We start from the raw sequence: 13,239 nt of genomic DNA, 5'->3' as shown, positions 1-13,239 counted from the left end.
TTTGGTACTCGCAGGGGTCCTGGAATCAGTCCCCCATGAATACTGAGGGATGAGTGTATGATGTGAAGGGGTTAGATTTGCTGATCTCCGAGGTCCATGAAATCAGATTAGTTCAGTGAAATGCTTTTTGTAGGCATTAAATAAGCAGATACGTTGGAGTTATCTTAACAGATGAGCTGTATTTCAGAATGCAACGAGGCTATGTCACGATACTTTGGCATTACCTGTCATGTCTCAGTATAGGTGTAGGCAGCACGCTTGTCAGGAGCCATCCAAACTCAGCCAGAGTGTGCAGCAGAGGGCCGTAATCTGTTTTGATTTCACAGCCCTGCGTGAATAAGCACAGAGCTCATAGTCTAATGACAAAGACACCCAGCTACACAAGTGATCACAGTGAAGGGTGATGAGTGTTAGGATCAGGGGACTTCACGCTCCATTAAGTGCCGTTTTACAGGCTGCAGTCGTCCTGGGCTTCATTTCTGCTCCCTGCTGCCTTCCTACCATTGAACTGAGTTAGAAACACCGGGGATCAGAGTGGAGCGAGGTTTCCGTCTGGTTCTCCAAGATTTGGGCCTTCCTTTTGTCTTACTCCCTTGGTCTCATTCTGGCATCAAACTTCAATGTTTGGGGCCCCAGGAAGCTCCCTGGGTGATTTGGATCTAAGCAGAGTCCACACTTTCAGAAAACTGGTCTCGGGACTGGGAAGCGAGGACGTGGTATAGAGTGAGGACTGGGGAGTGAAAGGTGAGAGACGCGGGGAGTGTCTGCACTTTTCACTCATTTGGAATTGATACTTACTGGGAGCTTTACCTCTTTTTCCAAATCCTTTTTTCCCCCTCAGTGGGATATCTAGTTTCTTTGAAAACAATCAAATGTGTCTCTCTAACCTTTCCAAGGCCAGAAAGGCAAACGTGTCCTTGAAAGAGGCTGTCAGCAGGGGCCTGGCGCACACAGGACAACCTCCCTGAATTCAGTCTATACACCTCAAGGACTGTCGGCTGGATGACATCTGAACTCGGAGCGCACACCATGATGCACTGTCATCTCTGACTAGGAAGGACAATGTTGTGTGTACATATCTGTTCTGGTGAGAGGGAGAACACCTTTGGATATTTTTACCTTTGAAAGTCAGTTCACAAGGTTAAAAAAAAGTCAGCCACAGGTTGCTTGAAGATAAAATACTAGTTATTGTTTTTTCACTTTCAGTCAGTTGTCATGGCATCGTGGAAAGGGAATCTCAGTGCCAGGGGACTTTGTTTAGGATTAGAATGCCAAATCTTTGGGAATCCTCTGCCATTTATGTATAGATAATTATTTTGCTATCTTACAACAAAGCTGAACAGGAAGTAAAGCAATCACCTTTTCACAAACCTGAAAGAAGTTTGTTCAAGCACTTGTGATGAAATTCTCAACATTGAATAAAACTGTTTGAGAGGGGAGGGTATAGCTCAACTGGTAGAGTGCGTGCTTGGTGTGCATGAGGCCCTGGGTTCAATCCCCTGTACCTCCAGTAAAAATAAACAAATAAATGAACTTCCCCACAAAAAAAAGAGAAAAAAAAAAAAAAAGAAAAGAAACATGTTTGAAGAATACTGAATGTGTTAGGCAATGAAGACCTTTAATGTGTAAGACGAAATACAAAATGGAAGCCAAATTTTCAGAAAACAGTAGTTTACCTCAATAACAGTCCATTGTTCGACTACAATGGCATCATTTCCTTTCCTGCTGGATCCTGGAACTCCAGAGCCTTCTTCTTCATAGATAAAGAATCCTTCCAAAGATTTGGGGGAATGGTCCCCTGTGAGGAAAAGGATACAATTAATAAGAGTAGTAAATGCTAAAAGATCATTGAAAACCTCGAATAACCTTGTAGGAAGCTGAAAGAAAAACATTAATTAATGAACACTTGTTTTGACAGCCTCCTTCTCTTTGAAGGTAATTTTTAATGCTTTTTTTTGCAAAGGTCAAGACAGTTTTATACTTAACTGAATTAAAATCAAACTGTAAATATGAAAACCACAATAAAAACAAGATAAAATAATATACAGTGAGAAGCAAGTGGATTTCCTAAGCCTAAAAAGCATCTGGAAATCACCTTCAACTTGAAATCAAATTTTGGTTTCTGATCTAAATGTTGTATGCATGTTAATTATGTCATTAAGAGAGACAACATCAGAAAGATTAATCCCTGAAATTACAGGTGTGATATTAAAATTAATGTGAAGTAAGATTACTTCAAAAAATATAAACACAGAACAATTCTTTACCTCAATAATGCTTGGAAAAAAAAAAAGAAAGAAAAAGAATGGTAACAGGAAGATCCTAAACAAGAAGTCATTGTCAGAAGAATTCCTGCTAGGAAGGAAGTTTTGAGGGAGGGCCTCTCTGACATTTTTTTGAATAGCTGACAATAACCAGCTGGCCAAAACTAAACTGATTTTTATGGAAGTTCTTTTGTCTCCTATTTTGCAATAAGAGACAATTTTCCCATGGTCATGTGCTGGTTAAACATTTTGGTTTTTGTACAGCTCATTGTCATATCAAAGTTTCCCTGGTTGACAGTTTTCTAAATAACAACCTACAAAGTTTTCAAAAGATCTATTTAACTTAAAGATAAAAAAGAAAAAAGTGATTTAAACATAATTTTCAGTATTTATTTTTATTAACAGGCTATAAACTTCATGAGAAAATCATTATTATTATTATTGTTAATAATAATATTTTATGTCATTTACAGTTAGGGCAGAATATCATGAAAGATTTACATTGTTCAGACTGGTTCCCAACAGCCCAGTAAGGTTTAATTTACTGGTTGGAATTGTTTTTCTAATTACAGTATATATTCCACTTCCTTTAAATGTACTTGTCCACTGTCACACCACAGAGATCAGTGGAATTAAATCTGTTTTTGATTCTAAGTTTAGAGCATCACAAGACTATCTTTAAAATTGTATATTTGCCTCAATTCCTTTTTTAGAATGGGGATATGAACCTTAAAATAATTAGCTATTCTGATAATTATGTAGTTAGTTATAATCTGCTTCTTATTTACTTTAGGATTATATAGTTGGAGACTATGTGTTGTGACTGTCTGTTTTCTTTTTCTCAATTTTGAGATTCCCCAGCACTTTTAAACCTCTTTTGATTTATCAGAATAAGGGTGCTAGACTCAAACCCTGCGATATGACACAAGAATAAAAGAAAAAAATCACTGCTATGCAACAACATGGATGCGTCTCAGAGATACTATGTTGAGCAAAAGTGAGATATGAGAGAGTACCTACTGTGCATTTCAACAGACATAAAGTTCAAGAACAGGCAACTTAATCTATGGTGCTGGAAGTCAGAATAATGCTTATCTCTGTGTGGGAGGATACTGACTGGGAAGAGTCATGAGGAGGGATTTTGGAAATGTTCTGTATTTTTTTTTTTTTTTTTTGCATTTTTCCCAGCTTTACTGAGATATAATTGACATACAAGGAAATGTTCTGTATCTTGAACATTTGTGTTCTGTTCAGCTGTACCCAAAAGACTAATGCACTTTACTATATGTATCTTCTACTTCAATTAAAAACAAAAGTCCTTCCTTCTCACTTAAGAGCTCCCCAGGCTCCCTGGCTGGCTTTTTTAGGGTCCATGCCAGTCAGCAGAGCCACAGAAGAATGATACTTCCTTCCACAGGAGAGAGTAAGTCTGTCTCTTCAGACATTCTCCCTGACAGAAGTGGCAGCTGGGGAGGGTGCCAGGGAAGGCCTCAAGGGGAGTGACCATTTGGGTGCTGGACGTGTTAAATCTTCCAGGCATGGGGGTAAGGTGATAATTCCGAACAACTACTTAATAATTGTCCTGAACTGAGTCATCTCCTAACATTACATATCTCAGAGCTTCCCACCCAGTGTGCCTTGGCCCGTTCGTGAGTTTAGAACAGTCATGGGTGTGCTAAGGCATGGGCGCCCCCTCCTGCCCAGAGCAGCTTTTCCGCATATCCCCATGTGCGCTGCAATGCTGCCATTTCTACGTGTGCATAGTATGAAAAAGTCACAAAGCGTTGGCCTGACCCAAGGCTTCTCATTTTTTTTTTGGTCAAATACCACCAAAAGCAAAGGAAAAAAGACTTGTATCATTGAAGGATAGTCTCCAGGTACAGTTTGAAGTGATTTGTGGCAAACAAAAGGTTTTTTATAAAGTCTAATGTTTTATCTTAAAAACCCACTCAATTTTTGCATTCTCTTCAAATATGTTCATATTATGCGAAAAAGCAATGTTCCTTCTTCTGCCCTGTCAACCCCCAATCCTAAAGCAACATTGACATTCTAGGAAGAGGTTTATCCAGTGAAATTGTGTACTCCCTGGCACAAAGCTGCATACCCCTCGGGTACTTGGACCCTGGTTTGAGAAGCACGAGCTTAAAAATTTTCAGGGAGTGGTTTACTTGTCTGGACATGTGATCATACCCATTCATTTCCGCTAGATATGACATTGACATTTTTGTAAACATGAGGAAATGGAACATTCCAATGGTCCCATTCCAGTGGAACATTTAGTATTTGGGGTCCATGTGTCATTTTTGGCATTAAACTGCCCAGAAGTGGTCCTGGGACCATCTCTGAGACGTGGGGGGCAGGCACATGTGGGAACTGTTATATCTGTATTTCATTCACGAACATTCTGTTTCTTGAATGCATCTCTGCCTGTTTACTCCTCTCCGTCTCTGCATCATCTTTCTGGGTCATTGCAACAGCCTTTTGACAGCCTCCCCACTTCCACACTTGCATTCAATGAGCCATTTCCCAAAGCGGGGCCAAGTAGGTTATTTTTAAAATGTAGGTCAGGTCATAATTCCCTCTTTAAATCTTCAGTGAGTGATTTGAAATAAAAATCCTGGTACGATGGCAAATTGGTTTAGAGCACACACTCCCTCTACCCTCACCTTCTAGTTGCATGAGCACATTACTTAATATTTCTGTGCCTCAGTTTCCTTATCTGTAAAAGGGGAATAATCATATCTGCCTCATAGGGCTGCTGTGGGGATTAAATGAGCTAGTAAATGTGAAGTACTCAGAGCAATGCTGGCATCGAGTAAGTGCAAGTACGTGTTAGTTCTCACTGCGTTATGTGTATTATAAGATCCGCACTGAGTGGCTGCTGCTCACCTCTTCCACCCTGACTGGAGCCATTCCTCTTGTAGACCCTGCTCCCAGCTCCTCCTTCCCACCCTAGGGTTTTCATACATTCGGGGACATTTCCTCTGGCTCTTGAATACCAACTCCTTTCCAGGCTTCCAGTCTCAGTGTACTTGTTACCCTGTCAGAAGGGATCCCCGGCCACTCCTCTAAGTTGGCTCTTCCCTGTTAATCTCATTACAATATTCTGTTGGGTAGCATCACAACACTTTTGTCAAGTTTGAAATTAGATATATGTTTTGATACCTGTTACTGCCTGGCTGCCGGATGCTGCCTGGCTAGCTTTTTGATGTTCATTTTGCTCATCCTTATAAACCCGTGCCTGGCCTAGGGCCTGGCACACACATATATGTGAACTGAACAGACATGTGTTTCACTGTCATCACTCTACCCTACTCCTCATTCTGATACATCTCCTCCACCAACTCCACACAAGTAATTTTATAGGGGTGAAAAGGTTAAAATGAGTATCAAGTGAAGTCTGAAAAGAACTCACAAAAAGTAGCCTTCCGATGTGGGTATACTAAAGGTGGGAAGAGGATGATGCTCTGAGGATGATGGGGACATTGGTAGGTAGTGAAGTGTGAGAACTTCAAGGCTCTGTGTGTGTATGTGTATGTGTGTGTGTGTTTTGTACCAGCTGGCAAGGCTGCCCATCTCATCCATGTCTGCTGCCTGCTGGTTCTCTACCCATTTTGGAAGAATGAAGTGTTTTGTCTCTGTTGGCTCAAAATGGGTAAGCCTCTTGCAGGCTCCCCTAGGTCATCTGGAGGTTCTGTAAGTGTGCAGTGAATCCAGCTGTGGACCAGATGGTGGAGGCCCAGCAATGCTGGAGAAGGTCAGGAACAGGAGGCCTTTGCAGTGAGAACTCTCAGGCTACAAGAACAGCAAGAGGGTCCCTGGGGGCCTCTGCCTATGGGACTTTTTAAGGTAGAAAAGTCTTTGAAAGTGGGTGGGAAAGGGCATTGAAGAGGAATTTCACAGACCAGACAACTTTTCCACCACGACTCTCCTGAAGGAGATGACTTCAAAAAAGTTTTTTTCCCCTCTCTCTCTGTTTTTGGAGACTTTTATAAAGTGAGATTTCTGAAATGAGATTTGTGGAGTAACATATTTAAAGTTCTGAGCAATGTCAGGTTTTGTACTTCTACTCCTCAAGGTGGGCTGACTTCTGACAATATTTTAGAAGAGGATGGAAGCAAGACAAAACAAAATCTACATTGTCCTCTGTGTGCTTTAGATGTCAGGCATCAGATATCCCAGAACAAAGCCATCAGTTCAGCCCTGCTTCCTCTGACTGGCTTCTCACAGTCACACAGGCATTGGTCACAATTTCCCCTCTGCAGCTTCCCTGTGTCCTCCCAGGAAAGTCCTGAGTGACACACCCAGTTGCCAGACCCCACTGACTGTGGTGGCTCTGGTGGCTTGTTAGGGTTTGGCATGGCCTGCAGTACAAAACATCTAACGAGACATTCCAGAGCTGCTGAGAGGCAGGGGGGAGAGCGGGGAGGGGGGCACCACCCCCCATCCCTAGCTCTCTAAATAGCTTCTGAGGCTTTAAGAAACAAAAGCTCTACAGAGCCCCTGGCTGGCATCTGCTGTGGCTAATTTTATTTTCATCAGGCAAAGCCCAAGGCAGGGGTGCCTAAAAGATACTGTGAAAGGAGTGTTTTTTGTATTTCCTTCAGCAGTTAGTCACAATCCAAAATTTGAAATGGCTCCAACTTAGACTCTCTGGAGGGGGGAGGGAGGGAGAGAGAGAGACAGAGACAGAGACAGAGACACAGAGAGAGACAGAGAGAAATATATGAAGTACAAATTGACCTCCAGATAGGTGGTTCATCCTAGAAGTACTGTAGCTGCATCTAGCAAGTAGCAGGAAAGGAAAACAACCCCAGAAAATGAACTGACAAGGGGCGAGGCGCTGAGGGGTTCACTTTGTACATACTATATCTTATTAAATTCTATAACAATTAGGAGTGTTTTTGTCCTCCTTTTAGGAAACTGAGGCTCGGTGAGCTCAACTACCTTCCCCAGGTCACACAGCTCTAAGTAGAGGACGTAGGATTTAAACCCTCGCCTGTCTGATCCTCAAGTCCATGCTCTTCAAATCAGGCCTGGCTGTTTCCATAAAAGATCAACTTGGAAGAAGTTGCTGATAGCAAAAAATGCTAATAAATATTTACTGAGCACCTGTTAAGTGCCAAGCACTGTGCAAGGTGCTGTATTCCTGGGTGCTCCAATGAGCTGGATTCTTAATCTTGGTTGCTAGTTAAAGGGACCTACTGGAACATGACTCGTTAATTTTAAATAGTCATCCAAAATCTTTAGCTGTATTGGTTAAGGTGTCACTAGGCTGATTTAATGATAATAAGGTATATTGAGATTTCCTCATATTTGCTTTCTCATTCCTTCCTGTAGCCTCATTGAGTTATGGTCCCTAGCTATCCTGAGCTTCATAACCTCCATCCTTCCTAATGCAGTTCCCAGTCTCCTTACTATCGATTTTTCTTTTCTTTTAGCACTAACTTCTTTTGAAAAACACTTTCCTTAGAAATCATTTATGGAAAATTTTGTTTATTTTTGTGATAGACATGAATGATTACATAATCCACTGTAACTAAAAGAAGAAGGCTAGAGAAAAATGAAAAATAGGGGGAAGGCTAAATAAATATAGGTTAGTATCATTTTCTGAACCAAAATTTATTTTTCTATACAAATTATAGAAAGAGTCAGGTATAGATTGGAGTACATGGCGGGTAGTGCCCCAAACTGGGCAAGTGTAATAAACTTGGATAGTCATTGTCAAATCCTGTCACAGGCCTCCTGACTGGCCTGCTGTAGTAAGTACACCTTCACTTGGAAAACCTTACTAGTTGATCACACAGTGGTTTGTCCATTCCTAATCGTTACAACCCAACAGCGAACATTACACTGTAATTCTACCGCACAGTATGGTTAAGCTTTTACATTAAAGCTACATAGCTGTGTAATAACTGGAATCTATTTCTTTAGGAATAATATCTGTCCTTTTAACCACAAAACTTGAGAGGCAAAGACATCTCCACCAACTCTGACATGAGGTCCAATTCTTTAGCTATTAATATATCATAATGTAAAACTTACCTTTAGATGTTTCCCAGCACACAAAAGAATCAATTAAAGACAAGCCTTGTTTATAATAAAATGTAGTTAACTCCAGCCAGTCGGCATCAAGCGTACTAACGACAGGGCCTTTTCTTGTCACTTTCATGGACAGGATGCCTTCCTGATAGGTCCAGCAGGTTGATTCATCATCAAAAACATTGAAGACTGTGTACAACTTGTTATCTGAGGACAGGCATTCAGAAGGAGGAAAAAGAGGGAAAACTGTAATTGTATTGAAAAGATTCCTAAAATCTTTTTTTGGTAGTATTCATAGGCTCTTTCAAGCAGTCAAACAAGCATACAGTATCATGAAATTACCCACACTTTATCAAATGTTAACATTGTGCCAAGTTTGCTTCAGATTTTTTTCAAGGAAATGAGAAATGGGTGTAGTTTTAGGCTCATGATTGTATCTCCCCAATCCTATCTCCAGAAATAGCTACTGTAATGAATTTGCTGTTTATCATTCTCGTGCAAGTTCTTTTAATGCACACTTCTATACCCAGAAATGGTGTTTTGCAGTTTAAAAACCATGTTTTGCATTTTTAAAAACTTTTTTAAAAAGGATATTATACTGTGTATATCAATCTATAAGTTGATTTTCTTGTTCAACATTATGCTTCTGAAATGTAATTAATACATTTAGATCTTACTCATTTAGTTTAACTACTACAGAGTATTCCGTTTCCTTTTCTACTGTTGATAGACATACACATTATTTCTAGATTTTTGTTATTACAAACACTATGTCTCTTTGGACACGTATGTGAGAGTGACTCTAGAATGCATACTTAAGACATGCAACTGCTGGGTCATATACTTTACTATAAGTTGGCAAATTCTTAACTTCAGGGTCTACGGACCCACATCTATGGTTGTGTTTTAGGAAGCATATGGGGTGGGGGTATAGCTCAGCTAGTGCATGCATGAGGTACTTGGTTCAATTCCCAGTATCTCCATTTGCAAAAGAAAAAACAAAACAAAACAAAACAAAAAAGGAAGAGTAACACCGCTTGTATCACAGACAGAAGTGTTAGGGATGTGCGTGTTATGTGCATTTTTCTGCGTTGAGCCTCCATGAACTGCACCAGATTCTTCAAGAGGTCTTTTGTATGTGTCTTCGCCCAGCCCCCACCATTATTGCTCTTACTTCCCCTGCACCCAAAGTTAAGAACCAACCACTGCCACAGAAATGTTATTGAAAAGTACAGAATTTTAAAATAAACGAAATAGAAAGCAGAATCTAAAGACTGCTGATTAAATTAAGTAGCACATTGGATTTGGTGGTGAGGTGATGAGAGGGTAAGTTGGGAAATTCTCTGGGTTCTTTCTTAAGGCGGTTGTGTTGACTGTGGCCCAGTGGGTCTCTGCCTTGTGTGAATATTGAGGAAAGTCACCCCAACCCAGAAAGCCGACACCACCAGTGTGTGTGGCCTTAGCACCAACACTGATCAAAGGACCAGTTAATAGTAGCTAACTTAATACAGACTTTATTCTGTGCCAGGCACTAGGCTAAGCACTTTGTAGACATCTCATGTCAACTTCTCACAAGCATCCTTTCTGTAAAGAATTCATCAAAGTAGTCTGACTCCAGACTCTTAACTCTAAGGCGTACATAGTCTTTGATTTTTCTCTATTAGTGCTTTTTAAAGAATGCCCTTAAAGATATCAGAAAACTTAAAAAGCCCAAAATACATTAAAAAATACTCCCAATTTCTTGGAAGATTTGCTAGTTGGCAAAGAAGAATAAAACTATTGTTTAAAGTTATTTAAGGATGCAGGCACTATTGTTATATTAATTGTTTCATCATGATGTGCATTTTCATAGTCTAATTGACGATCAAAGAAAGCCAATTAACTTCAAAGGTGAAAATCATCCTTGAAATGGGAAAGGCCAAAACTAAAATTCTCACACACTATTTATAGAGAAAAACATAAATCAGAACAGCTTTCTTTACATAATCACTTTTTTGGTACACATGCACAGCCTCCAATTTACAGAGGAACTGGTCTATGACTAAATGGAAACCAACTGTCAACACGAAGTTTCATTATGTGGATGGCATTGTATGGCCATGCCAGGGACAACTGTTTGAAAAACTGCCCTACCTTATTTCCAGTGGTAATAATTAAAAAAAAAATCAAGACAAGTTTATATTAGTTTATTCAGTCTTTATAATTTTTAGAGGCTTTTTATTTATTTATTTCTTTGGGGAGAGGTAGTTCGGTTATTTATCTATTTATTTACTTTTAGAAGAGGTACTAGGGATTGAACCCAGGACCTGGTACATGCTAAGCACACGCTCTACCACTTGAGTGTTTGGAGGTTTACTTTGCCTCATATTTGTAAAAAACCAAAAACCAAAAACCAAAAAAACCCTTAAAACCCCCCTCAAAAACTTATGTTTGCTAAATGTCAATACACATACTATTTCTACTCATCTGGACTATTACCTTCTCCCTTCCTTGATTTAGAGAAACTGGGGCTGCCATCTCGTTCCATTTGACACTGTCCACTTTCATGATGGAGTTCTTCCTCAATGCCACTTTCAGATGACTGTCCACTTAATGTCCCCTCATTCCAGCTCTTATAGTTTTCCTCTGAACTGTGTCTCAGGTGTAGTGTCAATTCTGCATCTCCATCCTGGTTGGTTCCATTGCAGAACTTAAGTGGTGGATAATGCTGTGATATGAATCCAACAAATTTCATTCCTCTTTTAGCATCTGCGTTAATCTGAGGTTTAAAAAGAGATGTAGAACAAAATGTAAACTTTGTTTGCATTGATTGCTTTTTCAATTAACTTTTAGGCTCCTTAAGGAAATTCATTAGAGAAGGAGTAAACTGACCAGTAATTAAACTCCCATTCATAAACAAATGAATAACTTCTAATATGGCACCACTCCTAAAACCATGTCACACTATTATCGTGATTACTTCAAATAGAATCAATACACTTTAGAAATTATGAAAACAGGAATCATATTTTCTCTGAAAGGTTACTATTTGGGAAGAACTAATAATTCTATAGCATGCTTTTGCAGCTCTGTTAATAATGGTTTTTTGACTTGGAGAAAAATTTAAAACTATTCCAAGAAATACTCAAAAATAGCATTACCAAATACATATTAATTAAAATAAAGAAGACATTAATTTAAAAACAAAAAACATACAGCCTTGTTTGCTTGATGTGGATAAAGAAAAATGCTAAAAAGACTAATTGCTAATTTTTTTATGACCTATATTATTTATTTTTTGGGGGGGAATTGAGTTTGTTTATTTGTTTTAATGGAGGTACTGGGGATCAAACCCAGGACCTTGTGCATGGTAAGCATGCACTCTACCACTGAGCCATATACCCTCCCCACAAATGATTAATTCTTGACAAATGTGTACATGTAATGCACAAGCGCAATTCATATTAGCACTCTTAAGAAGCTTTCTGATCTGTTTATCTCTTGACACTATTGTCTCCTTTCTGAGCTAAATACACATGATTAGATTCAATTCTATCAGTTAAAGAATAGGATGCAGAAGCACATGACATAATGCCAGTGAAATCATTAGTGACCTAAAGAGTGGCTATTTTCCTATCATCACTTTTCTCTTTCTCTGCTTTTGTGTCATTTCTTCATTCTTTTTGTTTCCATGTCTTTCTCCGGTGTTCAATTGGCAATTCTTTCAAGGGAAGGCACTGTGTCTTACTCATTTTTGTATTGCAATGTTTTGTACCTATAAGTGCTCTATAAGTACTTGTTAAATAGGTTAAAAGGAAGAAATAGCAACATCTTTTATATGGTCACTGTTTTAAACATTTAAATTAAATGTTTTAAATATTACCTGCAAGGGGGAGAAAGAGTTATGATGGAGGTTGCAAGTGCAAACATCTATAGTCAGAAATAGAATGGAATGAAAAAGGCCAGGAAGAAGTGGGACAAAACCAGATAGTAATGTCCAGTCAAAGGAGGCGACTGTAACTCAGCTCCAGCGGATGAGGAGGAGAATTCTGAGGACCAGAGGGTGTGGGTATGTGAGGCAAGGACAAACACTGCTGACACAGTATCACTTATGCCTATAAATGACCACATTAAGATTGTGACACTGCAAGAAGCCTCAAAAATAACCATAAATTGTCCTTTATATCAGGTGTCCCAGGAGAGGAGAAGGAGGTGGTAAGGAGGCAAGTGGAAACCGGTCAATTTATTGTCAGTGCTTTCTCTAGGTCTTATTCGTTGATTTTGGTGAAAAAGAAGGTTTTCTCTATTACTGAAAAGTATTATTTGGGAAAGTCTGGTAACGTATAAAGTATTATTGTCTTTTACATTTTTTAAGTTGGAAGATTGATATTTTTAATGCTTTTTAAATTAAAGTATAGTCAGTTTACAGTGTTGTGTCAACTTCTGGTGTGCAGCATAATGTTTCAGTCAAACCTATACACACATGTATTCATTTTCACATCCTTTTTCATTATAGGTTACTACAAGATATTGACTATAGTTCTCTGTGCTATACAGTTTCATGTTATTTTTATTTAAAAATCCTGGGGAAAACACTTGCAAATCTAATTTTAAAAGAGCAAACATTGACATAATGTTATAATGACTTAAAACCTAGCTGTTCAACAATCAACTTTTTATATAAAGCAGTCATTCAAGAATACTACTTGGCACTCATCTATTGTTCTTGTTCATAAACGAGGCAACGTCCACACATTTCATGTGCTATGTTTCCTGAAGCTTTTCTCTTCATGAAATAACCCCATTACTCTAATTGCTGAAATAACAGTGCTTTCCTGTTTAAACAGATCTTTTACTCAGTCCAGGAAGTCAAATGCAAAACAAGGGCTCTGATGATGATCTATTAAGACTAAATTAGTAGTTACTTTTTGTTTCTGGAGTGCATTTATTCCCA

The 13,239-nt window shown here is 39.0% G+C and overlaps 1 protein-coding gene and 1 non-coding gene across 4 annotated transcripts in view; one reads left to right on the top strand and one right to left on the bottom strand.

Moving 5' to 3' along the window:
- RFTN2 (raftlin family member 2) overlaps window positions 1–13,239 on the bottom strand; it is a 59,024-nt gene that overhangs the window by 24,873 nt on the left and 20,912 nt on the right. For all 3 annotated transcript variants that reach the window (XM_010971907.3, XM_010971908.3, XM_074364218.1), the window contains exons 5-8: window positions 10,785–11,064; window positions 8,310–8,513; window positions 1,677–1,798; window positions 225–328 (exon numbers count right to left, since the gene is read on the bottom strand). In XM_010971907.3, coding sequence (XP_010970209.2) covers window positions 225–328; window positions 1,677–1,798; window positions 8,310–8,513; window positions 10,785–11,064 — 710 coding nt within the window. The remainder of the gene's footprint in view (window positions 1–224; window positions 329–1,676; window positions 1,799–8,309; window positions 8,514–10,784; window positions 11,065–13,239) is intronic.
- TRNAT-GGU (transfer RNA threonine (anticodon GGU)) lies at window positions 1,437–1,510 on the top strand. Its single transcript has one exon. It is a non-coding gene; the product is annotated as a tRNA-Thr (tRNA).

Source organism: Camelus bactrianus, chromosome 5, assembly GCF_048773025.1.
Source record: "Camelus bactrianus isolate YW-2024 breed Bactrian camel chromosome 5, ASM4877302v1, whole genome shotgun sequence".
NCBI lineage: Eukaryota > Metazoa > Chordata > Mammalia > Artiodactyla > Camelidae > Camelus > Camelus bactrianus.
This window is presented reverse-complemented; position numbering and strand designations above follow the sequence as displayed.